The 27,027-nt window shown below is 60.5% G+C and overlaps 1 protein-coding gene across 1 annotated transcript in view; it reads right to left on the reverse strand.

Moving 5' to 3' along the window:
- Positions 1-18,200, reverse strand: part of LOC118731640 (interleukin-4 receptor subunit alpha) — a 29,071-nt gene extending 10,871 nt beyond the window's left edge. The window contains exons 1-4 of the mRNA XM_036460346.2: positions 18,089-18,200; positions 4,087-4,174; positions 2,149-2,287; positions 384-535 (exon numbers count right to left, since the gene is read on the reverse strand). Of these exons, the coding sequence (XP_036316239.1) occupies positions 384-535; positions 2,149-2,287; positions 4,087-4,156 (361 nt within the window). The 5' untranslated portion in view covers positions 4,157-4,174; positions 18,089-18,200. The remainder of the gene's footprint in view (positions 1-383; positions 536-2,148; positions 2,288-4,086; positions 4,175-18,088) is intronic.
- Positions 18,201-27,027: the final 8,827 nt, after the last annotated feature.

A 27,027-nucleotide genomic window follows, 5' to 3' on the forward strand; every position in this document is an offset into this window, starting at 1 on the left:
GCCTGCAGGGACTCTGGGCAGCAGCATAAGGTCAGCCTTCCATGGACTGTCTGAAGCAGCAGCAGCTGAGCAGTCGAGGGAGGTGAGGACGGTTCCCAGCTCAGTTTCTGGTCTGCGGCAAGCACGCTTTCCTCCAAGCAGCCTGCTCAACACCCGGTCCGGCCGCTCACAACCAGGGGGTTGCCTGTCTGAGCTGAGGGGGCCTGGTGCTGCTGAGCCCAACCCCATTTCAAAGACGGGAGGACTAAGGCCCAGGCAGGGCAAGAGCCCCATCGGGGTTAAGGAAAAGCTGCTTGGGCCCTCCCCCGGATGGAACCCGCCTGGCCCACCCCAGCCTGGCCCACCCCAGGGCCGGGCTTAGGGCACCCGCCCCGCCCGCTCACCATGCTCGCTGGGCATGAAGGAGCCACTCCACAGCTGCTGCTTCCCAGCCCACAGGCCCAGCTGGTAGATGTCCCCGCTGCTCACGTTCTCCATCAGCATGTCGCACAGGCACGCCGCGTGCCCTCCGTTCGCAGGGACACACGTGCGGTTTCTGCGGACACGGGCTGCATTAGGCTGTCGTGCACGTACGGTGTCCCCCGTACCCGCCTCAAGGAACCACGTGCTCTGCTAGTTCCTGGTCTCCTGCCTCAGGACCAGGTCAGGGGGCTGGGAGCAGGGCAGCCAGCCTGTGTGGTGGGCCAGGGGGCTAGGACTGCATCTCTGCTGCCACAGCCCCGCGCCCACCACCCCCTGGCTGCGGCCTCGGTCCCAGGACTCAGCTCATCCTGAAGGCCAGTGAAAGGCCGTGGCAATGGAGATTTTGTAACAGCACGTGGGGGGGTGGGGGGAGACATACCTCGGGGCGCAGCCGCTCCTGTGCACAGGGGACTGTGGCACATGCCCTGCCCCTGCACATCATCCAACCGTGACGCCCCAAACAGCCAACCCGTGTCTCATGGGCTAGGCCACGGGTGGCAAACCGCGGCTCGAGAGCCACACGCAGCTCTTTGGCTCCTTGAGTGTGGCTCTTCCACAAAATACCACATACAGGCGTGCACATACAATGCGATTGAAACTTCGTGGCCCATGCACAGAAGTCGGTTTTTGGCCTGGGCGAGTCTATTTTGAAGAAGTGGCTTAGAACACTCAAGGGGCCAAAGAGCCGCATGTGGCTCGAGAGCCGCAGTTTGCCAACCACTGGGCTAGGCCACGGGCAGCAAATGTTTTCCCCAAAGGGCCGGACAGTGAGTATTCAGGGCTCTGAGAGCCAGACCATTTCTGTCCCCGCTACACCCTCTGCCGGTCCAGAGCAAATGGTGAAACAACCCCCTGGGGAGAGAATGCAGAAAGGGGGGAGAGGGGAAAAGGGAAAAGGACAGTTTTACTCCCTAAGCAGAGAAGTCAGCAGCCTCAGGGCTTAACGAGATAAGGATGCCAGGTGCTTCTTATGCATTCTGGGAGGCCCAGCAGAGTAAAAAGGGGACCTTGAGAATTAATCTGCACCAAAATGGTCAGCAGAGGAATTTGGAACCTGCAGACTTTACTAAAGGTGCGCGCTTCGGTTGCTTTAATAAAACTGGCTTCATCACAGCGCAATCAAGGCCTCTCATATAAGTTAAATTCATCGATATGAGAAGACAAGGAGCGAGGCTGGGAGCTGTCTGTTCGGGGGCTGTCCCGGAGCACCTCTGGTGTGGGTGAGAGGTGCCTCTGACAAACCACCTGCCACTTGGCTCTCCCTCTTCTCTGGGAGCACGTGCATGTCACGGTGTCACTGCTCTGTGGCTGCGTGCTGTTGTGATTTCAATGTCCTGGCCTCATTCCTGACAGGGCCCAGAGCGAGCGCTACAGGCTGCCTGCACGGACGCTTTTGGGGTCCTCGCTCATTCTGAGCTGGATCCTGAGGCTGAGGGCCTGAGAGCTGCCTGGTCCGATATCCCTCCCCATCCACACACCGCAGGCCGGGTGCGTGAGCTCGGAGCGGCATGACACCCACCGCATCGCACACTGTGCCCCGGCCCCAGCTCTGACCCGGGCCCAGCGAGAACCGCAGGGAGCCGCACTCAGCACCCGGCACTCCAGGGCACCACCGGGCCCCGGCGAACTCAGGCCAAGCTCCAGGCCTCCCTCGCTTCGCCCCCCCCCTCCCCGGCACAGGCTCACCCCTCGTTCAGGAAGACCAGCTGGTAGGTCAGGCGGAGCTCGGCGCTGCAGTCGGTGGGGCCGCCCATCCTCCACTCGCAGGTGGAGGTGCTGAGGTAGTCGGAGAAGCAGGTGGGCTGCTGCCGGAGCTGCACACCCCCTGGGGAGACAGACACAGCAGCGCCCTGAGCGGCCCAGCAAGAGGGCGTGGCCACCGGGACAGGCCGGAACCAGCCGGAACAGGACCAGGGCCCATCGCGAACACGGGCACCGCCGCCCGGACCGCCGTGTGCGTCCTCACAGCCTCCCGCTGCCCTGAGGCGGCTCCCGAGGCTGAAGACGATCCCCGGGTGCAGGGCCCACGGAGGGGGCACCCCATGACCTTCGTGTGCTGCCGCTCACCTACCTGCCTTTGGCCAAATTACAGGGAAAATACATGACAGTGTGAGGAGGGTTATCCCTGTGCCACGCCCGCCTCACCCCACCCCCCATCCCCCTCTGAGCTCAGGAGGCTGATCCCACCGTCTTGTCACCCGGTGCCCATGGCCGCTGGCTCCTTGTTGGGTTCGGCCAGTACCAAAGGGCAGGATGAGAAGTTGGGGTGCTTCGTCCAGCCACTCAGTGACAGAGCCGGCTTCGAACCCGGCAGATTTCAAAAGCCGGAGTGAGAGCAACATCTGTCCCAAGAGATGCGCCTTAAAAAAAAAATCCCACAGCCCGCTGAGCTTGGTATCCCTCTGACTTCCAGAAGTTCGTGTGCACAGCAGGTACCGACTGTCTGAGAGCCATGGCCCAGCTCCAGAGCGCCCAGCACCTGGCCGCAGGCACCCTGCTCCGGTGGCCAGCACCGGCCCATCACCGCGGCCTTCCCTCCGTGTGCCCTGGTTCTCTGGACAGAGGGATTCCATGTTAGGTAAGGAGAGCCAGGGACCTCCAGTAAACATCTCAGAGCCTCCGCACCCGACTCCCCGCTCCCCACAGCCCAGATCCCTCCGCCTCTCAGAAATGACAGCTGCCCCTTCCTGGTTGCTCAGGTCAGAGCTCTCGGAGTCATCCCTGACCCTGCTCCCGCCCCGCCTGCCAATCTCTCTTCAAATCTCTCTCTCAGGAGGGTCCCGAAGCCAGTGCCCTCGGTCTCCTCTGCCGGGCTAAGCCCCCGGCTACTGCGGCGCCTCCTCCCCGGCCTCCCGGCTCCCCCCTCATGCTTACAGACAAAGGATCCCTATTTGTGTACCAGGCCATGTACCTCCTCTGCTCACACCCTCAAACCTGCCATCCAGCCCCAACCCACTCCTCTGGCTCCTCCAGCCTCCAGGCAGGCCCTTGGCTCCGCCTCCACTGAGGTCCTCCCCCAGACAGCTGTGTGCTCCCCTCCTTCAGTCTCTGCTTCAGTGCCTGTCACTCCTGAGGACTCCCCTGAGCACGTGTTGTAAATTGCAAACTTCCCCTTGACCCTGCTTCCCCAGTCCTCCCTGCCCTGCTCTGTATCATCTTTTCCCACACCTTCTAACAACCATTAGTACCTATAAAAATAAAAGCATAATATGCAAATCAACCGAATGACCAAACAGGCGATCGGTGGCTGGGGGGGCGGGGGGGACAGCACCGCGCAGATGGCAAGCAGTGACAGCGTTGGGGGCGGGGCAGCTGCTGGCAGCCAGGAGAAGGAAAGCCCCCATAGGTCCTAGGGACCCCACCCGAATGGGTCCCGGATTGCAAGAGGGCACAGACCAGGCTGAGGGACCCCCACCCCTATTCCATGCATGAATTTCATGCACCAGGCCTCTATTTAACTTATAATTCGGGCCATCTGTCATCGGCTGTCTCACCCCACCACAGTGCAAAGTCAAGGCCGGGGATTTCAGCTTTGTTCCCTGATTGGGCCTGGCAGGTAGACAGTCAGTACATGTTTGCTGAAGGAATGAATGAATGAATGAATGAATGAGAGGGGTGACTTACCAGCGCCTGCCGCCCACACCAGGATCAGGCAGCTCACAGGGAGCGTGAGCCCGGAGCCGAGCCGCCCCATCGGGAGGTCCTAGGGCCCCTGCGGAGAGACAGTGAGCGGTGAGGGCTGACCCGTGTCCCCGCCACCCAGGCATCCCAGTGCGGCCTTCAGAGCTCGCCCCACTCAGACACAGCCGCCCCCACCCCGGCCACTGTGTCTGGCCACGGTGAGCCCTCCGTGTTCAGCAGAGACCTGTCCAATCACCAAACCCAACCCGGATGCACAAAGCCCCGAGCGAGAGCCAGGAACACCTGTCCCCGGAGGTGCTTCTTGGCAAAAGCCCAGGCCCCGCTGAGGGTGTGTATCCCTCGGACTTCCGGAAGTTCATTCTGCGTATTTGCATGTGAAGGTTCTCATAAGTCCCGCAGTACAGAAGTTTCTCTTTCTTCTCTTAACCCAACACTTAGCGAATTTATTTACTCAACTTTCATTTGTGTGTGTGTGTGTGTCAAAACCCCTGATGGATTTTTAATTCCTTGAAATATAATTTGGAAATGCTGACCTAACCCACCTTACAGAGCTGGTTAAAGAGATGATGATATACACATGCAGTGGAGTATTAGGCAGCCGCTAAAAATGCCGCCGTTGGGGGTGTTAAAATGGTGGCCCCAACTCTTCCCTCCTGTGTCCATGTCACCTTGCAGTGCCCCCACCCCCACTCGCCACGCTCTGGGCAGGGTGTTCCCTGCATTTGGATCTGGGCTCGCCATGTGGCTCGAGTTGGCTAGCAGAATGCTAGCCGGAATGCGGCGTGCACAGGCCTGCCCTGGCGCAGCCGCTGCCTGGAGAGCACACCCGGCCTCGCCTGCTGGCGGACGGTGATGGCAGGTCCCGGCGGTCCCCTTCCGCACTGGCCAGGGGCAGCTACCCGGGCCTGCAGTGAGCTCACCCTCCGCCGGGCAGGCAGCTGACCTCGCTGACCCCAGTGCATGAGCGAGCCCATGGGGTCAGGCAAGACCACACGCCGGAGCTGGGAGTCCCTCACACGCCCTGCGGCATTATGGGTGATCCTGACAGAGCACGTGACCCCTCCCCAGCTTCGGACCCCACGGAGGGCCTTCTGTTCGGGGTTTATAGCAGTGAAGTCACGGACCAGCCTCGCTGTGTTAGTGAGAGAATACAATTCACACACACACACCCCCCACCACACGCCCAGCAGTGCCCCTCACGTTAGTCTCTGTTCCTTCAGAGTCGCTGCTATGATTACAGGGAGGTGAGTATGAAGCCTGTTTACCAAACCGGCAGCACGGTCACCATGTGAAAGCTTGTGCTTTAAACTCACGGCACCGTGAACATCAGTCCACACACAGAACCGAGCCCACAGCCTGGGCCAGCGGTGCCCCCTGTGGTGGGTCTGGCACTGGGTGAGCCTTGCTTACTGTCACCTTGTTCCGCACGACGTGGTGTCTGCCTGTCCCCGGGGGACCCCACCTCACATCTCTCCTGTCATCTCCTATGTCCACACCTGCTCTGCCTCGCACTCCTGTGGCCCCTGAGCAAGCAGCTCGCCCGCTGACCTCAGTCTCCATCGCCCCGGGCGCTGAGGACCACCTGAGCCGACACACTGAGGCCTCAGGCACCGGCTAGGAAGGAATGGAGAGGGCGCCCGTGGTTCTCCTTAGGAAGAGGCTCAGGAGCAGATCCCATCGGGCCACGGAGTGCCACTCCCACACGCCTGGCACCTCCTGCCCAATGCCCCCCACACGCCTGGCACCTCCTGCCCAATGCCCCCCACACGCCTGGCACCTCCTGCCCAATGCCCCCCACACGCCTGGCACCTCCTGCCCAATGCCCCTACATGCCTGGCACCTCCTGCCAAATGCCCCTACACTCCTGGCACCTCCTGCCAAATGCCCCTACACGCCTGGCACCTCCTGCCAAATGCCCCTACACTCCTGGCACCTCCTGCCCAATGCCCCCCACACGCCTGGCACCTCCTGCCCAATGCCCCTACATGCCTGGCACCTCCTGCCAAATGCCCCTACACTCCTGGCACCTCCTGCCAAATGCCCCTACACGCCTGGCACCTCCTGCCCAATGCCCCTACACACCTGGCACCTCATGCCCAATGCCCCTACAAAGCTCCGTCCTGGGGTTGTTCCGGGCAATGCTGACAGCGCCCACTCACATTCCGCTTGGGCCTCTGTCTGGGGTCAGTTCAGAAAGGCAGCTGCCAGGCCTCCTCCTGCTGCTCAGTGCCATGTGCTTTCAGACAGTCGCTGTCTCTGCACTCTCCCTGCCGGGAGTGACAGGCATGAAGCTCGCAGGTGCCCTTGGTGGCCCTGATCGCCCGCCCTTGAGGGCTTTTCACCTCCCCCTGCTCCTGAGGGGCGATCAGGGCAGCAGCCACTCACACCTGCTCCTGGCACCAGCCCAAATCGCTCCACGCCATCAGCGGGGGCAAGCAGGCCAGTGTCATCTACAAACCCGCATGAGCCAGAGGTGAAGCAGCCACTTAAACAAACACACCAACTAAGGCCATATTAACAGAGATATGAGATCCAGGACCAGGGAGGTGACAGTGCCCAAACGCACCTGTGCTTCTTTCCGGAAGAAATGCTGCTGACTCGCAGCTCGTTGAGAGGATGGCAACGGGCACAGAGAGGCCCCAAGTCCCGAGGGCAGCCTCATCATTCACTTAATTACGATATTTACCATATCCCCCTACACAGTTTGGTATTTTTCTTTTGTTAATCCTCACTCGCAGATATTTTCCCATTGATTTTTAGAGAGTAGAAGGGAAGGGGAGAGACAGAGAGAAACATCGATGTGAGACACATCGATTGGTTGCCTCCCACAAGGCGGTATGTGCCCTTGACCAGAATCGAACCCACGACCCTTCGGTTTGCAGGCCAATACTCTATCCACTGAGCCAAACCAGCTAGGGCCCTCTCTACACATTTTGGTCATATTAATTCATTCAATACTCAAAACAGCCCCCTTGAAGTAGGTGCTAATAGTCCCCGTTTTGAGAGGAGGAACGGAGGCTCAGAGCGGTGTTAGGGACGGTCCTGCTGCATGTGGCAGGCCGGCTGTGAGCAGGACGCCCGGGCCCCAGAGCCTCAGCGCTCAGCCTCTCCCTCTGTCCTCATGTCCTGGGACCACGGGCCCGTCTGAACATGAGTGCAAACTCCAATCCCAAGCGCAGGCATTAACTTTGCCTTCCACTTTGGGGGTCCACAGGTCCCCTGAGCCCCTCCTCTGGGCGGTGACCAGACTTTGAGGGTCTTGGAACAGGGCAGTGGCAGGACTTTCCCAGCCCACAGCGGGCTGAGAGAACGGGACGGGGCCACGGGGCCATCCCCAGTTGCTGCAGACCTGGGTCCCCCAGCCTTCTCCACGCTGCTGGCACCCAGGCCAGGAACTGCCCCTCAGGCCTTCACTGGCCTCCGGCTCTGAAGCTGCTTCACCCTGAGGCACAGCTCCCCAGGGGTCACGGCCCACCCAGGAGGACTACCTCCAACACGGGACACAGTCCACGCCCGGGGGCGAAGGTGGCCCATCCACAGCACGCTAAAGTTAAGGTTCCCAGGAAATAAGAAACCTCAAGCCCCTGCCACCCACCCACTGTCCCTCCCCTCCTCCACGTCTCCCATCCCACTGGCCTCTGACGCTCCCAGCCCTGCTGCCCTGTGCAGCCTGTGTACCCAGAAACCCATCCCCTCACCAGGGCAGCCCCTGGCACTCATCACAGCCCCTGCGTATAGCTGCCATGGACTTATCACCGTCTCTGATCCTATCATTGAGGTTACTCGTGTGAGCGCTGGTTTTATTTCAGGAGGTAGATGGCAAACATAGGAAGATCTGACTGCGAAAAATGTTCAGCTTCCCCAGGTCAAAACATGCCATAAAAAAAGAAGCAAGCAAGCAAAAGACGAGAAAGAGACAGCGGTATACTAGACCATGAAGGATGGTTAATGGCCTTGATTATAACTGTAAAGAGGTCTGACAAAGCAGTAAGACAAGCGCGCCTATAAACAGGCGAAGGAGTAACTGCCCTCCCGCCCTGCTGCGAGGCCCTGAGGCAGGGTGAGAGACGGCCTATCGTCACACGCAGAGGAGCGTGCGAGCCCAGGAGGGCCGAGCTGTGGTGCCGTGGGCCCTGCCTTGCCCCCGGTGCCTAAACAGGGCTGACCCGTGCCCAGTGTGTGCTCAATACGCTGCTATGGAATGAGTGGTTGGCTAACCTTCAGCAGTAACAAACTCAGTCATCCACCTTTAAACGTGGGCACGGACCACGCTTTTGCCCGTAATGATTGCTATGCATTCGCAATGCTTATCACGTGCCCGGCGCTGCTCTCCGTGCGTACAGTGTATTAACCAACGTGGTTCTCAGCACAGCTCTACGATGCAGGTGCCCCTGAAACCCCCACTTTCCAGGTGAGCAGACTGAGGCGCACAGAGGCGGGAGCACCGGCTTGTGGTCACAGCGCCAGGATCTGAGCGGCAGCCGGAGCCAGGGGAGACAGCGGCTCGGAGGGAAGCGCCGGCAGAGAGACCCGTCTCACTCTCCTTACTGGGGCAGGTGCGTGGCGAGTCTGCGATGTCCGCGGCCAGCACCGCCCGGAAGTGGCCGAGGAGGCTCTTCCTGAGCCCGAGGGGGTGCGGGCCTCTGGCTCCCTCCTCCCCGCTGACCACAAACCTGCGAGGAGGGCTGGATCCACAGACAGGAGGCAGCCAGGCCGTGGCAAGAGGCCCGCGGGGGAAGCTGAGGCACCGGGGCCCGGGGGGCCTCCCTGGGAGCCACCGGTCCCCAAAACGGCACAGTCTGAGGCCGCCGGGAGCTTCCTCCGGCCTCGGGGACAGCGGGCGGGCGGTATGGCAGGGGGCCAGGACTCACTTCTCCCTAAGGCGGCCTTCCCGGAACTGCCCGCCTGGCCTGGGTTCCCAGAACCAGCAGCGCGTCAACAGCCCCACCCAGGACAGGGAGGCAGGCTGGGCTGAGGCCCAGATGGCCTGGGCTCAGCCTCCTGCCCCGCCTCCAGCCCAGCCAGTGCCGGGAGCGAGAACCAGAAGCAAGAACCAGGAACTCAGCCAACGGAGCCCACCAGGCTCCTGTGCACCTCCTGTGTGCCCCAGGCCCTCACCCATTCACCCATGTCCTTGTGGCAGGTGTTTTCCGAGCACCTACTATGTGCCAGGTACTATAGATGCAAACAAGGCCATTCACTCATTCGTTCCTTTCTTCCTCTTTCCCTTTGACAAATCTTCGGGTGAGAAGAGAAGTTACTGGAAGGTCTGAGCAGGGACGTGACACTGGGACTTTTCAAACCACCCCCCGGGCTGTGGGTGGGAAAGGCCTGCGGCCCAGGGCCCAGTGAGGAGGCCGCCACGCGGGCCAGCAGCAGGTGTGGGGCTCGCACGGGGTGCTGGGAAGGACTGGGAGAGAGGCTGGGGCGGGACCTGGCTGAAGGTGGAGCCCAAAGGGTGGAACTCGGGGTGGGTGAGAGGAAAAGGGGGTGGAACTCGGGGTGGGTGAGAGGAAAAGGGGGAGAACGAGGCCGGAGCCTGAGCGGGCGGAGTGGCCATTTACCCGGTGGCGAGGACCCTGGAGGAACCCTGAGAAGCCGGCTGCAGAGACAGGGGCAGCGCCAGGAAAATGTGAGGCAGCAGGAGGCGCCGTGGGGGAGGGGCAGCTGCCCTCCAGGGGTGACCGGGAGGACGGGCAGAATTCTCCAGGGGAGGCGGGGGTGTGGAGAGGGAGGACAATGCACCAGAGGACACTGCGGCCCCCTGAGGGCAGGGGACGGTCCTCGTCAGAACCTGAACCCGAGCCCGGGCTGGCACAGCGGCACTCGGTGCATGGCCATGGGCTCATTCACCCCTGTCCTCGCTGAGGCTGAGCACAGCCTCCCTCCGAGCCACGCTCTGTTCAGACACTCTAAGCCCCCTGAGGTGAGTATGGTTATGAATCCCGTTTTACAGATCCCGAAGGCTCCTGGGAGAGGAGGGGGGGACAAGCGAAGAGGGAGCGAAGGGCCAGGGGGAGGCACAGCCAGTTCTCACCACACAAGCCGGGCCCTTGGCTGCGGTGCTGGGTAGGAGAGGTCGGCATGGAGCAGGAGGTGGGCATGGAGCAGGGGGTGGGCGTGGAGCAGGGGGTGGGCGTGGAGCAGGGGGTGGGCATGGAGCAGGGGGTGGGCGTGGAGCAGGGGGTGGGCATGGAGCAGGGGGTGGGCATGGAGCAGGGGGTGGGCATGGAGCAGGGGGTGGGCATGGAGCAGGGGGTGGGCATGGAGCAGGGGATCGGCAGGGCCAGAGACAGCCTGCCTGGAGGCATGAGAGCATTCCTGATGCCCCCAGGCAGCGGGGGCCGGGCGGGAGGCTCAGCAGGAGAGGCTGCTGTGGGAAATCTGGACAGTGCGCCACAGCTGTTGGAGGGGCAGGCTCTGCTCTGTCTGGGAGTGGGCGTGGCAGAGGCAGTGGCTGCTGGTGGCATCTGGGGATGGAGCTGGCCTTGGCGGGCAATGGCACTAGGAAGGCTTGCTGGGGGAGACCACACACTCTGCCACACTGCAGACACATGACTTCTCCCAGGGGGGTGGCCCTGGAGCCATCTGGGAGGCCCGTGTCCCGGTGGCTGGGAGGCCCGTGTCCCGGTGGCTGGGAGGCCCAGGTCCCGGTGGCTGGGAGGCCCATGTCCCGGTGGCTGGGAAGCCCGTGTCCCGGTGGCTGGGAGGTCCGTGTCCCGGTGGCTGGGAGGCCCGTGTCCCGGTGGCTGGGAGGCCCGTGTCCCGGTGGCTGGGAGGCCCGTGTCCCGGTGGCTGGGAGGCCCGTGTCCCGGTGGCTGGGAGGCCCGTGTCCCGGTGGCTGGGAGGCCCGTGTCCCGGTCGCTGGGAGGCCCGTGTCCCGGTGGCTGGGAGGTCACACGTCCCGGTGGCTGGGAGGTCCGTGTCCCGGTCGCTGGGAGGCCTGTGTCCCAGTGGCTGGGAGGCCCGTGTCCCGGTGGCTGGGAGGCCCGTGTCCTGGTGGCTGGACTCAGGAGGAAGGTAGGGCAGGAGACAGAGGTGAGGCACCAGCTGTGGCTAAAGGCCGTGGCTGTGCAGTGAGCCACGACTCTGAGTGGAGAGGAGAGGCTGGAGCTGTGGCCTTTGCCATGGAGGGTGGGCCATCTCAAGGACAAGCTGGCATCTTGTGCCAACGGCCACTTTATGACAGTGTGCACCCTTGTGCCGGCTGTGGACACGCTGAGTCCCAGCAGCCAGTGGGGCCCCTGGGAGGCACAGACGGCTCCATCTAGGGTTCTAGAAGCCACGCCATCGGCCAGAGGCCCGGAGGCCGGGGGAGGCTGAGCCGGCAGCCCTCCAAGCCCTCGTCCTCTCACGTCTCCGCACAGCACTCACCCCTGCAGCACAACACGCACCCTTCCCGTCACCGTCCAGATGCCCCCCGGATGCCAGCTCCCCCAGGGCCAGAGCCTGTGCCCGCCGCCTTCCTGCTGTGGCCCCAGAGCCCAGGCCAGTGCCCAGCACAGGCGGCCCACAGACCCTGTGAACGGGAGGAGGACTGAACACACTCCCCCTGGCGCCGGGGCAGCTGGCAGGGCCGCCCTCTCACTGACCACTCCGGGCTCGGAGTCCCCTTAACACCCCAATGCAACACGATGGGCCACCCCGAGAGCTGACGTCCGGTAATTGGGGTGTTACCACGGTTATTACTCATTTCCTTTGAGACAAGACACATGACGTCAGACCTCGGGGCACAGTCACAGGCGAAGCCCGGCTCTCAGGAAGGAGGCTGCGGAAGTCACCACAATTGCCCAGCCTGTCCTCTGCTGTCCCTCCAGCCATTAGCGGGACTGGATACCGGGGCCTCCTTCATGGACCGGCCGGTCCCCCCTGGAGGGAGGCGGCATCTGGGGACAGGCTGGCTCCACCTTCCCGTCCGAGGAACGTGGCAGGTGCTGGCTGTTACTCTCATCCCATTGGGAGAGAGGGGAGGAAGGGGAAGGGGACCAGGGCATGAGCTCCAGATCCAAGTTGGTGAGTCTCTCTGCTCTCCACTGACTAGGCCGGCTCTGCAGGAAGCCATGGGTTTTACAGGGAGGAGACTCTGGCCTCCCGGATCACCTCCAAGGCCAGACCGAGCCCTGCCATCCCCTGCGTCAGGAAGAAGGACTGAGAGCTCTGGCTGTGTCGCTGAGTGAGAGAAGTGCTGGGTGGTTGTTGGAGGGCGCTGGTCGCCACCTCCACGGGGCCGGACCAGAGCCAGGACGGGAGCGCTCCTGGAAAGCTGGTTGGCTCCGTCTCAGGAAGGACCTTCTGCCGGAGCTGCCCGGCGGCCGGGCCCGGGAGGCCTCTGCTCCATCCCTGCAGGTGGGCGGCCGGAGACCCGGCGTCTCTCCTCCGAGAGGGCCTGTCCCTTCGGAAAAGGCACCCCCGTCCTGGCTGCTCCGGAGCCACGGCCTTCCTCCCTCTCCGGGTGCTCTCGGTGGGGATAGCTCAGCACAGCGGCTACCAGCAAGTGAATGACTTCTCCACCAGCGGCCCTGGGCTGGAATCCAGCCTCTGCCCCTCCTCAGGAAATGGGGGGCACCAGGGCTCCCCCAGCACAGTGCCGGCTATGGAGTGCGTCCCCTCTGGTTGGCTGTGTCCTCACTGTCTGGCCTGGGGAAGGTGCTCACCAGTAAGTGATGGTCTGTGATGCCACTCCGGGCCTGACCACGTCCACAGGGCTGCTGGCTGACCCACACCAGGCGGGCACCCCAGCCATGACCGCAGCAGCAGGCGGCCCTCGGCCTTTAAGCCCCGTTTCCGTTATGTGTTTAACCTCAGCGGTGAAGCCCTAGCCGGTTTGGCTCAGTGGATAGAGCGTCAGCCTGCAGACTGAAGGGTCCCAGATTCGATTCCGGTCAAGGGTATGTACTGCGGGCACATCCCCCATAGGGGGTGGGCAGGAGGCAGCTGATCGGTGTTTCTCTCTCATCAGTGTTTCTAGCTTTCTATCCCTCTTCCTGCCTATTTGTAAAAAAATCAATAAAAATATTTTTTTTTAAATAAACTCAGTGGTGAAGACTGCGGACCTGTTTCCGCATCTGTGACGATGGAGAAGAGCAGATCCTGCTCTGAGGGGCCAGCCTACAAGTCCAGTGAGAGCACGCAGGCACCGGACTCCTGCTGGCTCCCTGTGGCCCGCCCTCGCCGCCCGCTCAGTTCCAGCCAAAGCCTCAGCTTCCTCGTTGTGGGTCCAGCACACCGAGCCTTCCCACCTCAGGGCCTGTGCACTTGCCGTTCTCCGCCCGGACGCTCTTTCCCGAAGAGCCGCGTGCCTTCACTTCAGGCCTCAGGCCACAGTCACCCCCTCCGCGCCCCCTCCCCGACTGGACTCAACTCCACGGGGGTCCCAGCCCTGGAGCGTTCGCTGAGCGCGTGCGAGCGCAGATAAAGCTCCGCAGGATGGAAAAAGCTCTTTCCTCTCTGACTGGGAGTTTTAATGGGACTCTGACCAACCGGGTCCTGTCCAAGGTCAGGCTGACCTCTTCACCGTCCCCCGAGACAAGAAGAATGATGAGAACTCAGGCTGCGTCTGAGAGAGAGGAGTGCTGGGTGGTACTGGAGGGCGATGGTCACCCTCCCCGGGCAGGACCCGGCCCTGAGCGTGTGAGCCGCCTGCGGCTGAGGCTGCCAGTCCCTCCACCGTCCTCTGCTCAGAGCCCGCAGCCCCCCCCTCGGGAAACCGGCCCCCAAACCCGCTGGTGACGCCCCAGCAGGCCCGGCACCCGCCGCTCCAGCCCAGACCCGGCTTTCCTGAGCGCCTGGAGCCAGGGGCCCGGGGCCCAGAGTGAGGGTGGGTGCGGGGCCACGGCTGAACCCGAGGCATCGGCGCCTCCAGGGAAGGCTCAGGTGCAGGAGCGTGCGGCCCACACAGAGCAGGGAGCAGCGGGGGAGCGGGTGGCGATGGAGGAGACCTTCTCTTCTCCCCTCCGCCCGTCTCTAATGTCCTCCTCGGGGGGCCGTGCCCGCGTCCCCCTGCTCCCTCCCCCTCCGGGCGCTGTCCCTGCGACCGGACATGCAGGCCCACGTTCCCTCAGAAACCCTGGGGCCAGAAGCCTCCGATTGTCCAAGGTGGCCGTGCACACAGACCAGCCGACGGAGCCCCTCCCCTCCACGCAGCCCCGGGACCATCCCAGGGACAGCCCTGCAGGACGGCGCGCTCAGCGCTCAGCGAGGAGGAGAAACACAGGCCCAGCGGCCTCCAGCTGGGCTCGGGTCAGGCCGCCCCAGCTGAAGTTTTTGTGAAAAAGCTTGGGGTTTTCCGAGCTGGTGGCGTTAGGAATCATAGATGGGGGGTGAGGCGGGTGTCCTGAGTTGTTTGTAGGTACGGCCTGTCTTCTCAAGGGGAATGTGAGCTCAGGAGGGCAGGGACCTGCCAGCGTCCGGCGGCAGCACCTGGCACCTGCCTGCACTCTCCGTGCCCAGCACACATTGGGAGGAGAAATGCACGAGGAAGGCGGGGATTGGCTAGGGAGAGGTGACTCTGTTCTAACTGGGGCAGAAACTGCCATCCCTGAGCCACGGGCAAGGTGCCCATAAAAATTATCTTGTGAACACCCGCCCCGCCCACACCCATTTTACTGACAAGCAAACCGAGGCTCAGAGAGGTTAGGCAGCCGCCTCCAGTCTCAGATGGGAAGCAGCAAGCTCACATCGGAACCCGGGCCCTGCCTTCCAGCCCATCTCTGTGCCTCCAGCTCAGAGGAGCAAAGACTTGCTGGGAGTCACACCACAAGCCACGTCTGACGGCCCCTCTGACGGCCCCTCTGACGCCGGCTCCTGCAGGGCCCCGCAGCCACCGCTGGGTTCTCCCACCCCCTCTGGCAAGGGCAAGTCTGGTCTGACATGGCCAGGGATGTCTCACAGGGCCGGCCCTGAGGCATGCTGGGAAAGAGGTCCCTCTGGTCCCCCCAGCAAACCCGGGCGGTGAAGAACACAGGCTGGGGAGGGAAGGAGGTTCGAATCCCTCCCTGTCAGCCCTACACCTGGGACCTGAGGCCAGGCCACCACACACATCGCTGGTTCTGTTTCCTCACCTGCCCAGTGGGCAGACTGACCCCCGTCCAATGGGGTTAATCTCTTAATATTTTACAAACACCGGGCATTGTTCTGTATGCCTGACACTTATTAACTTCATCATAATGAACATCAATTGACTCATTTTCACAGATGGGGAAACTGAGGTCCTGAGAAGTCAGCCACTCTCAGCCCCTGGCAATGCGGCTCCAGAGCCCATGCTCTGAACCTCTGGACTGTGCTTTTTTCTTTGTTTTTAGTTATTAATCCTCACCCAAGGCCATATTTTCCATTGATTTTTAGAGGGAGTGTGGGGGGTGGAGGAGAGAAACATTGATGTGAGAGAGACACACAGATTGGTTGCCTCCTGCACAAGCCCTAACCGGGACCTGGGCATTGAACCTGCAACCCAGGTGCGAGCCCTTGACCAGGAATCGAACCTATGACCCTTCCATGCACGGCCACTCTAATCACAGAGCCACACTGGCCAGGACCAGGCTCACTTCTTGGCGGTAACAATAGACATGCGTGTTTCCTGTGGAAGGACTCTGTGCTGGAAACTGTGTTTCATGAGATGCTGGTTTTACAAATGTGAGGAATGGAGCACCCAGGGCCTTCGGTCCCTGCCCCGCCCAGCAGACGGGAAGCACTGAGGGCAGTGAGCTGTCTGACCCTAACGCCTCCATCCTGGCGGGTCAGGGGGACGGGGAGGAGAGGAAGGTCTAGGAAAGGGCCCCTTCCACCTCCCGGACACCTCACTCCAGCTCCTTTCTGAGCATCAGGAAACGGACGCCGGGGGACAGCCTCCCTGCCTGCCGGGCTCTCTGCAGCCGGGCTCCGGTGCACACACCAGCACTGAGTCACTGCTCCGATGCGGAAATCCCGAGCTCACCCACACCTGCTGGGAAATGGTGTGCGTAACCAGGGCGACTGGCTAGTGGGCTCCCCCTGCCTTCTGGGCCTCCCTCCAGATTCAATGCCGAAGGCCCAGGAATCTGCATGGCGGCTCCTAGGGCTCAGGCGAAGGCGGGACACTGGCGCCCTCCTCAGCGGGGCACTCAGACCTTCTACAACGTGGCCACACCCGCCTTTCCGCCCCTCTGGCTTCTCCCTGCTCCCAGCACCCCACACCACGCCTTCCACACTCCCAGCCTCTGTCCACGCTGCTCCCACTGCCAGCATACCGCCCCCCCCACCCCAAGCTCCCGGCCCAGCCCCTCTCCTTCTCTCCCCGCTGCTCAGGGTCCTGCTCGGGGAAGCCAGTCTCGTGCCCGTGAAGAGCTGGTCACCCCCCTGCCCTCCTCCCCGCCCCCAGAGGGCGGCCTCCTCAGGGCAGACGCCGGTGCCCAGAGCCGCACTGGGCAGGCCCAGGAGCCCTGTGAGAGCTGGGGAGTGAGGGATCGGGGGCCCCTCCCATCCACCCTCAGCATCCTCCTCGAATCACAGGTTGGACTAGCCCAGTTCCGGGCCTTCTGCAGGACTCTGGAACCCCCTGACAGTGGGGGACACCCTGGTCATACGGACACCGAGCCTCAGTTTCCCCAACAGACTTTAAGGTTTTAACAAAGGCGCTGATGTCCCAGCAAAAGCTCCGGCTCCTAAGAGGCCGCCCATTGGGAGCAGCTGCAGGGTCACAGCTCACAGAGGCCTGGGGCTCGAGCAGGTCAGAGCTGGCCTGGGCGCGAGCTGTGAACCCCAGCATCCGCCACCGGTCCCTGGTCTCAGTCCCTCCTGATGATAGAAAATACTAGAGTCCCAGTGCACGAAATTCATGCACTGGGAGGGGGGTCCCGGGACCCCTTGGGGGGTGTCCGACTGGCAGTTTAGGCCCAGTCAGGCCTAAACCAGCAGTCAGACATCCCTCTCAGAATCCTAGACTGCTGGCTCCTAATCACTCACTTGCCTGGTCACCCCTGACTGCCACCCCCTCCCGCCAGCCAAGTTGCTCCTCACTGCCCCCCCCCCTCGCCAGCCTAATTGCCACAACTGCATCCCCCCACACTAGCCTGGTCTCCCCTAACCAACCCCACCGCTGGCCTGGCTGCCTCTTACTGCTCTCCCAACCCCCACCAGCCTGCTGTTCGGTCGTTTGGCCTTCCCTCACTAACCCCCCTGCCGGCCTGGTGGTAGGAAACCATCTTGTGAGGGTGTGAGGGTTAATTTGCATATTACCTCTTTATTCTAAAGGATAGATTTGGGTTTTTGTTTTTAAATCCAGATTCCTGAGTTTACTGAGCCTATCTCACAGAGAGGGCCTGGGAGCCTGCGGGTAACAGATCCCGGAGAATCGGTTCCTGGGGCAGCGTGACAAACCCCGTGTCAGGGGGCGGCAGCCTGCCTGGTTCCGTCCTGACCCGCACTTTCCCGGGTTATTTCCCTGCCCGTGCCCACGCGCCCCGGCCTGGAAAACGATGGAGGTACCCGGCAAGCAGGAGGAGCGCATTCTGACCTAACTCCGAACACGGTCAGCCCAGTGCGGGGTCCACCCGCAGCATTCAAACCAGGAGGCCGCAGGCGGAAGGTGTCTCCCCAGGTTCTTGGAGCTGGCCATCAACTGGCAGTTTCCAGGCCTCGCCCAGCCGTCCTCTCCCCGGTCCCACCAGCCGCCTGTCCTGGCCGAGGCGGCACCCAGAGAGGGGCCCAGGGCTCGGGAACGCCCTACCCCGCCGCCCCGACCTTCTAAGCCGTCTCAGGTGCGCGCGTCTGGGGGACCGCCGGGGGTCCGGGGCTCCGGGGGTCCGGGGGTCCGGAGGTCCGGGTGGCCGGGTGGCCGGGTGTGCGCGCACCCCGGGCTCAGCCTGCCTCCCAGCTCCCCGCCCGGCTGCCTTGGACAGGACGGAGCGGGCGCTCCCGAACCGCGAGGAGCCCGAGCGCCGTCCGGGCGCAGGTCCACCCGCCGCGGTCCCCGCGCTTCCCGGGCGCCGCCCGCACGGCCGCGTCCTACCTGCGCGCTCCCGTCCATCCCCGGCGGCGCCCCGACAAGTAAACAGGGAAGCGGGGGCCCGGGTGGCGGGGCCCTCGACGCCGCGCTGGGCTTTCCTGGGGGACCGCCCCCCAGCCCCCTCTTTCCCCACCCTCCCCGGCCCCGCCCGCCTCCCCGCCCCCCAGCCGCCTCCTCCCTCCCCCCGCTCCCTCCCGCCCCGCCTCCTACCCCGCCCCGCCCCCCCAGCCCGCCCCGTCCTCCCCGGGCCCGCGCACCGCCCCCAAATTTGCAGGCACCGCCCGCCGCCCCGCCGCCCCGCCGCCCGCCGCCCCGCCGCCCCGCCGCCCCGCCGCCCTGTCCGCCGACGGCGCAGAGTCCGCGTCCCAGGCGCTGTCCCTCCGGCCCCGAGAGCCCTTTCCCGGGGCCCCTGCTCCGTCTCCCCCGCAGCAACGGGGCCGCGCCCCGGGGAGCCTCAGCGGTTCCCGGAGCTTCAGAACGAAAGCCCGTCCCGCCGGGGCCCATCCGCCAGCCGGTCCCTGCGTCCTTCCCGCCGTCCTCCTGCCTGGGGGGGGGCACCCTCATTCCCTGCATCCCCCCCTCACCCTGCGGGACAGTGCGCCTGGGGCTGGGGGCTGGGCCGCTTTATCTTCTCTGCTCCCCAGCAGCCAAGGACTGCCGGTGTCGGGGTGTGTATCCCCCACATGGTGACATCCCCCACATGGTGACATCCCCCACCTGGGGACATCCCCCCACCTGGGGACATCCCCCACATGGGGACATCCCCCACATGGTGACATCCCCCCACATGGTGACATCCCCCACATGGTGACATCCCCCACCTGGGGACATCCCCCACATGGGGACATCCCCCACCTGGGGACATCCCCCACATGGGGACATCCCCCACATGGTGACATCCCCCCACATGGTGACATCCCCCACATGGGGACATCCCCCACATGGGGACATCCCCCACATGGTGACATCCCCCACATGGGGACATCCCCCACATGGTGACATCCCCCACATGGTGACATCCCCCACATGGGGACATCTCCCATCTGGGGACGGAGCCCTGCTGGGCACCAGGCTCGGGAGAATTCAGTGAACACCCGCTCTCAGCAGCCGGTGCCCCTGACACCCCGTGCTCATTCAATGCTCACCGCTGCCCCTTGAGGAACCCGGCTACTCCACCCATTTCACAGACGGAAACCGAGGCACAGAGCCTCTGAGGGAAGCCTGCTTAGAGTCGCAGTAGGTGTGGCATTCGAACCCAGGCTCCATAGACCAAACACTGGGCCACATAGAGCCCTGCTGCAGCCGGAAGGTAGGAAGACCACCAGATGGATAAAGTATGTCCGGGACAAGCGGCCCAAGAAGAGAGCAAGCAGAGGGACCTAGGCCAGCGGGGCTGGTGGCTTCAAGGTATCCAAGGGGAGGCATTTGAGCTGAGAAGCTTACGTGGAGGGGGGATGGGGGGAGAGTAGTTAGGGAGAAGGAACAGCAGGTCAAAGGCCTGGGGGGGAGCCACCCTAGCATGTTGTGGGGATGAGTGAAGGCCAGGCTGGCGGGAGAGAGAGCCTTCAGGAGGGGAGCGCAGAGGAGGGGAGGGGAAGATGTGCACACTCAGGCCAGTAGCACTGCGGACCCAGAGAGAATGCTGACCCCACCGTGCCCTCAGGTGGCTCCTGGTCTGAGCCTGGAGGCGAACTCCTGGAGCCAAGGGCAGCCCAAGGGGGTCTGGGTTCTGTGGTGGAGGGTGAGCCAGGGAAGCAGCGGCCTCTGGTGAGGGAGGGCTGGCTTGTGGGGGGCGGAGGGGTGATGGGGTGGCATGAGGTGGGCAGTACTCTCTTTCTCTCCTCTTTATTCACACTCATTCTCTTTTGGCCCTACGGTATGCCTGACCTGTGACAAATGCTGAGGACTCCGATAGAAAGATATGAAACAGACACAGCTCCTGCCCTCGGAGACCTTACAGCCACGTGGACAAAGCTGCCAACCCTCAAGTATGTGACAGTACAGTGGACTGTCAAGGGAGGAGTCAAGGATGGCTTCCTGGAGGAGGTGGCCTCTGATAGATGTCTCCATGGGTCAGTGGAGAAGAAGGAAGGGAAAGGAGATGGGCATTGGGGAGCCAACACTTGGAGGTCAGCTGTGGCGTGAAGGGGAGTGACATCTATTGGCTGACACCACCATGTGCCGGGCCCTGAGGTGGGGGCTGGGTGGGTAGGACATAGACCTGGCCCCTGCTTTCCTGCCCTGGCGTTTGGTTGGGGCCCTGACAAGTAAACAGACACAAGCACTCGAGTCCAAAACCCGGGGCTTTGTTTTTGCTGGTCTTTTTTTTCTTTTCTTTTTTTCTTAATATATTTTTATTGATTTTTCACAGAGAGGAAGGGAGAGGGATAGAGAGTTAGACACATCAATGAGAGAGAATCGTCGACCAGCTGCCTCCTGCACACACCCCACCAGGGATGTGCCCGCAACCAATGTACATGCCCTTGACCGGAATCGAACCTTCAATCTGAAGGTTCAATGGGGACCCTTCAGTCCGAAGACCAATGCTCTATCCACTGAGCCAAACCAGTTTCAGCTGTTCTTGCTGGTCTTATCTCCGGTTCATTGAATACGGGCATCGTAATCTAAACTGCAGCCTTGAGTCCAGTCGGCTGCCGGCTGGCAAAGAAACCACTGTGTGCCAGCTGGCCTCGCTTCGCCCACTGTTCCCTTCTTCCCTCCACTGCATCCAGCTGCAGACGCCCTGCCCGGAGACCCACTCGTGATTGGCGAAGGCAGTGACAGCAATCCCAACCCCGCTCGCAGATCCCCACCGTCCCGGCTCCTTTGCAGCTCGGGGGTGGGGGAGGGGTGGTGGTGAGGTGACTCAGGTCTGGCTGATCGGACAACGAAGGGGAAATCCAGAAAGAGGCCCACGGAGGGAAGACCTCTGCTCCCTCCTCCCGCCCATGCACTGCCAACGCCATGGAGCATTTATGCTTTAAAAGGTACTCTCCAGGCGGGCATGGACGGCCTGCACCACCAGCTCTCCGCTCACTTTCCTCCAGCTTTTCCCACGTCTCCCCCCTTCCTCACAGGAGCCTGGGGTGGGAAGGCCAAGGGCAGGTACTTCTCCATGGCAGCTGGTCCAGGGATGGCCCGCAGGAACCATCTCCCGGTTCACCATCCTGTGCAGCCCCTCCCCGCGGCTGCCCTGGGCCTGTGAAGCGGTTTCACTCCTGGATGCAAAGGGCGCGGAGCTGAGCCACGGGGGCCACAGGGACCGAGGACACTCTGCCTCTGCCCCTCGGCAGCCCCAAGCCACCCGAGGAGCCACCCACTGCGCCGACGACACCACCGAGCGGTGAGGAAGGGCCGCCCGGACCGCAGCAGAGGCGCGGGGAGGGACAGTCCCAGCCAAGGAGAGGGCTGCTCCCTGACAGCCCAGAGCATCTTCCCTCCCGTCTCCTGTCTCTTCGCTCTACAGTGCTTCCCAGGGGTCAGCCTTATCCAAGACAGGCCAACGCGCTCAGAGGAAGCAGTAGCTGCTGACGTGAATGCTGAATTTCCAGTAGGCACAGGCCCGCCTCGGTGTTACCCACCAGCACAAAGGACTGCTGTGACTCAGCTGACCTTACACCCCAGGGTATGTGAGGACACCCTTTAGCACAGAGCGCAGATGCTGATATGTGCCCTCTGTGCATCAAAGCCCTTTAACACCAGGCAACTTTTTTTTAATTATTTAGTGTGGTTTTTTTTATTATTATTATTATTGATTTTTTTACAGAGAGGAAGAGAGAGGGATAGAGAGTTAGAAACATCGATGAGAGAGAATCTTCGACCAGCTGCCTCCTGTACACCTCCCACTGGGGATGTGCCCGCCACCAAGGTACATGCCCTTGACCGGAATCGAACCGGGTACCTTTCAGTCCGCAGGCGGACGCTCTATCCACTGAGTCAAACCGGTTTCAGCTCTGGGTTACTTCGCTAATGTGATTAAAGGCTCAGTCGGGTGTGTATGCGACAGGAGGCAAAGCCACCGTTCCACATCTTGACACTCACGCCAGCCCCCACAGGACACCGAAGGCCGCTTGCCAGAGGCCCTGACGAGAAGCAGCTCCTGGAGCCGCGGGCGGGGCTTCTGGTGGAGCGTGGGCCTGTGAACCAGGAAGTCACGGTTCAGTTCCCGGTTTGGGCACATTCCCAGGTTGTGGGCTCCCGCCCCAGTAGGAGGCGTGCGGGAGGCAGCTGACCAATGATTCTCTGTCATCATTGATGCGTCTCTCTGTCACCCTCTTCCTTCTTCTCTGAAACCAATAAAATATATATTTTTAAAAAGAAAAGCATCTCTTTGAACTATCTCTGGATAAGGAAAGGAAAAAGTCGAAACCCCAGAATATTTTTTTAGGTTTTTTTTTTTTTAGCCCTCATCTGGGGATATTTTTTCTATTGCTTTCTAGAGTATGTAGGAGAGAGAGAGAGAGAGAGAGAGAGAGAGAGAGAGAGAGAGAGAGAGAGAGAGAGAGAGAAATATCGAGGTGAGAGAGACCCATTGATTGGTTGCCTCCCAGTGGAAGGAACCTGCGAACAAGGTATGTGCCCTTGACTGGGAATCCAGCCCATGACCCTTTGGTGCATAGGCTGAGGCTCTAACCATTGATCCACATCGGCCAGGGCCAAACGCCAGAATATTGGATCCTCTTGGTGCTGCTGACTGAAGCCAGGCACGCTGGGCCTTCTGGAGCTGGAGCTGATGGAAACCTCTGCTCCAATAGGCTTTGTGTGATGAGAGCGGGGTGCGAATGTCTACTAATTCCTGTGAGTGTTCTGTGAGCTTACCCCCAAACAGCAGGCGACGGGGGATTTGACCCAGCTGGCCAGAGGTGCTGGGTCCAAAAAGCAGTTTGTTTCCTAAAAATAAATCCGCATGGCTTCCTCCGCTTCTGTAACTTGTTTCTGAGCACCTTTCTTCTGCGGCCACTTCTCCCACCTCTGTGGCTTCCAAACACACGTGTCCTTCTCATTCGAGTCCCAGGCTCTGAATCTTTCTTTGCTGAACTCAGGAACCGAGGTCCATCGGTTGCAGGCTCCATCCCCCGCCCTGGTCAGGGTGCCTGCAGGAGGCAACCAATCCGTGTGTCTCTCTCATTACTGATGTTTCTATCTCTCTCTCTCCCTCTCCCTTCCTCTCTGAAATCAATAAAAACCTATTTTTTAAAAGAACCGAGGTCCAGTGTCACCACCAACGCTGCCAAAGAAGGACCCGCCTTCAGACCCTCCACCGCTGCCTGGAGCCAGGCTCACAGACCATGCACATGTATGAGAACCCCCTCCAGTGAGGACGGAGCTCTGTGACCTGGGCCCACGCCTCTCCTAGAAGCCCCTGGCTCTGTGCCTCTGTTTGCCTGTCCTGAGGACTGAAGGGTTGGGGTGACACACACCGCAGCTGGAGTCCCAGGCGTGTGGAGTGAGAGCAAAGGGCTCTGTAACCAGGGAGTCTGCGATGAGGTAGCAGACCCACAGAGGGAACGACTGGCCCAACATCAAGACCCGCACTGCCTGGCGGCTCCTCCTCCTCCTCCTCCTCCTCCTCCTCCTCCTCCTCCTCCGCCTGCCTCCCACCTGGCACAGGTAACAGTGGAGCAGGAAGGGGAGGAGGACGGGCCGGGAGACTCAGAAGTGAAACCTAGACTCTCTGATAAGGATGAGCAATAATTAAGCTAATTAAGACTCCCCATGGCCAGATGGGAAAATGTCACAGGGCCCCGACCTGTGTGGCTTGGTGGTGGGAGAATCGGCCCGAGCCATGAAGAATCTCGGGTTCGAGTCCCCATCGAGGGCACATACCTGGGGTGCAGGTTCAACTCCAGGCCCTGGCTTGGAGTTGGGGTGGGTGCAGGAGACGACAATTGACGTGTCTCTCTCACATTAATGTTTCTCTCTCTTTCTCTTCCTCTTCCTCCTCCCTCCCTCCCTTCCACTCTCTCTGACAATCAATGGAAAGAATATCCTCGGTGAGGATTAACATAAGTCATGTGTAAGGGTGTAGCCCTGATTGGACAGGAGGAGAAAACAAATCTTTAAAGGCGGGTGCCTTTCTGGCACCCAAAGGAGGGTCTACATACGTGGCACACATTCATGGCCGTGTCTCCCTCAGGATGCACTGACCCTGTTCATGTATGAGGACCCCCAAAACTCACCTGCTCTAAAGTCTTTCAGTGGATAGAGCGTTGGCCTGTGGACTGAAAGGTCCTGGGTTCGATTCCGGTGCAGGGCATGTGCCTTGGTTGCGGCACATCCCCAGTGGGTGGTGTGCAGGAGGTGGCTGATTGATGTTTCTCTCTTATCGATGTTTCTAACCCTCTATCCCTCTCTCTTCCTCTCTGTAAAAATTCAATAAAATGAAAACAAAATGTCTCAGTGGGAGCCTGGCTGGTTAGAGCATTGTCCTGCTATGCCAAGGTTGTGCCAAGGGTTCAATCACTAGTCTGGGCACATGCAAGAATCAACCAGTGAGTACAGAAACAGGTGGGACAACGAATCAATGTCTCTCTCTCTCTCTCTCTCTCTCTCTCTCTCTCTCTCTCTGTGTGTGTGTGTGTGTGTGTGTGTGTGTGTGTGTTTCTCTGTTTCTCTCTCCCTCCCTCCCTTCCTCTCTGTCTCTAAAATCAATCAATAAATTTAAATTTTTTATTAAATAAAAATAAAGCCTCGGATGGCTCACAGTCTCGGTGGGAATGGCCAGGACGCCGGTATCAGCGCCAAGCTAGACATCCAAGCCTTGGCTGAGCTCACGGGCCACTGGTACATGATTCTAAACAGAGCATTTCCTTGCTGCCAAGGAGCTGCCTGAGGGAAAAGCCTGGCTTTGCAACGTCGAACGGCTTTATCGTCTCTCCCTGCAGCCCAACGTGGGCCCTGGGCGGTCCTTAAGCCAGAATGTCCTCCCAACACCCCCTCTTAGGAACGTAACCTTACTGACCTCCTAGCCCGAATGCAAACGCTACAGACAAGGCTGGCCCGGTTTCCTTCCCTCACTGATGCAGCTGCTCACTGGCTGGCTTCTCCTCCTGGGAGAGGGACGCAGCTTTTCGGGGAACATTCTGATGCCTGGCAGGCTTGCTTTGCTTCTGCCTCTCTGGGATAAGCCTGCGGGCTCCAAGGACTCTGAGGAAGATGGCGGTCAGATCATGGGGGCCACCACGATGTCTGGGGTGTGCAGATGTAGATGTGAACAAAAACCACCTCCACCTTCGAGTCCTTTCCTGCTGTGACCTTTGGCCAACCTCACTGCCCTTAGCAAGCATAGCAAGTTTTGCTAGTTGATTACCTGTGTTCCCAAAAATGTGGCCATAAGTGTTTTTGTTAGTAACAGCCGGAATGGCATGACAACCAAAGTAAATATCAAACTGGTGATAGTATCCCATATATAAGAGGCCAGGGTGGTAACCACTGATCACCACCCAAGGCTGACCAACCCGGAAGTCCTTCAGTCAGCGCTGGGTTGCCCTGGCTACCCAGCACTGACTGCCCTGCTGACTGACCTGGCGACTGAGCCCTGACTGCCCAGGGGGCTGAGACCCAGAGAGAGACGCAGGGTCTGATTTGTAGAGCCTCCGTGGCAGCTGTTGATCAGTACTTGCCTCTTTCTTTCTCTCCCTCTTTCTTTCTGAGCTTCCCTAGCAACCAGGCTTTTCTTTCTCAGCCCCGCCTCTCTGATCAGGCCCAGAGATAGGCCCAGAGATGCTGACTGGTATAGGAACTGACCAATCAGAACCAAATGTGGGTGCTGTAAAGAACCAATGGCTGTCTAGGAGGTGGAGCTTTTGACACTGACTGGCATAGGAACTGACCAATCAGAACCAAATGTGGGGCTATATCACATTGTCTCAGTTTTCCCTTCTTCAACTTGTCAAGGAATGTCCCTAGCTCCTTACTGCCTCATTTTCACAGAAATAGAGCAATCCTAACATTAAGCAATCTTGAGAAAGAAAAAGGCATTACACTCCCTAACACCAAACTGTATCACAAAGCTAGAGCCACCAAAACAGGTGGCATCGGCATAAAACAAACGCATTATCAACAGGGCAGAGTGGAGAGAGAGCCCAGAAGTGAACGCCCAGAAACGACGCTGGAACCCTGGCCAGCCACGTGCAAAAGACAACACTGGACACTACCTTACTCCACACAAAAAGCTACTCAAAACACCACCATTTCCCACAGCAAGCCCTTCCCCTCAGCATTCCTCCTGCACAGGAAACTTCTCCTCACCTTTTCCTCCCTCACTGGCACTCCCCAGCCAGCCCTGAGGACATTCACAGCTCCCTTAGCATCTTGGGGAGCCCCATTTGCCTCAGCTTGCAGAAGCCACGCCCATGGGCAAGAATGCACTAGAGCCCCCAGGTCAGAAAGGTGGGCTCTGGCGCCCCCTGCTGGCCAGTGGCAGCAAAGCCATGGAAAACACCCCTAGCTCACACACAGTTCCGTGAAGACCAGACTCCTGGGAGTCCTGCTGAACCCATTAACTTTGGAAATGTAAACGGAAATGAAGCCAAATATCCCATGACTTCTCCAACATGAGTTAGGAAACATTTCTTTGGAAACCAAATGGAATAAAATGAGTGTTAACACAAACTTTACAGCTTACACCAAAATGCACACGGCATTGTCCGTAGACAAATTGAAAATGCAAAACTACCAAGTGTCAGGAAGCAAACAGAAAAGAAGATCTACGTGACCTTGGCTTTGGTGATATGTTTTAGCACACAGCACCATAAGCCTGGTATAAAAGGAAAAATTAATAACTTGGACTTTATAGAATAAAAGCTCCTAACCTGGGAAGACCTTGCTCAGAGAACCAAAAGACAGCCGTCTTTGCAAAACACGCATCTGATAACGAACTCTAAGCAAACCATCCCATTAGGATGGGTGATGATCTGAAGAAACACCTTGTCAAAGAAGGT

Source organism: Pipistrellus kuhlii, unplaced genomic scaffold (assembly GCF_014108245.1).
Source record: "Pipistrellus kuhlii isolate mPipKuh1 unplaced genomic scaffold, mPipKuh1.p scaffold_m20_p_31, whole genome shotgun sequence".
NCBI classification, from domain to species: domain Eukaryota; kingdom Metazoa; phylum Chordata; class Mammalia; order Chiroptera; family Vespertilionidae; genus Pipistrellus; species Pipistrellus kuhlii.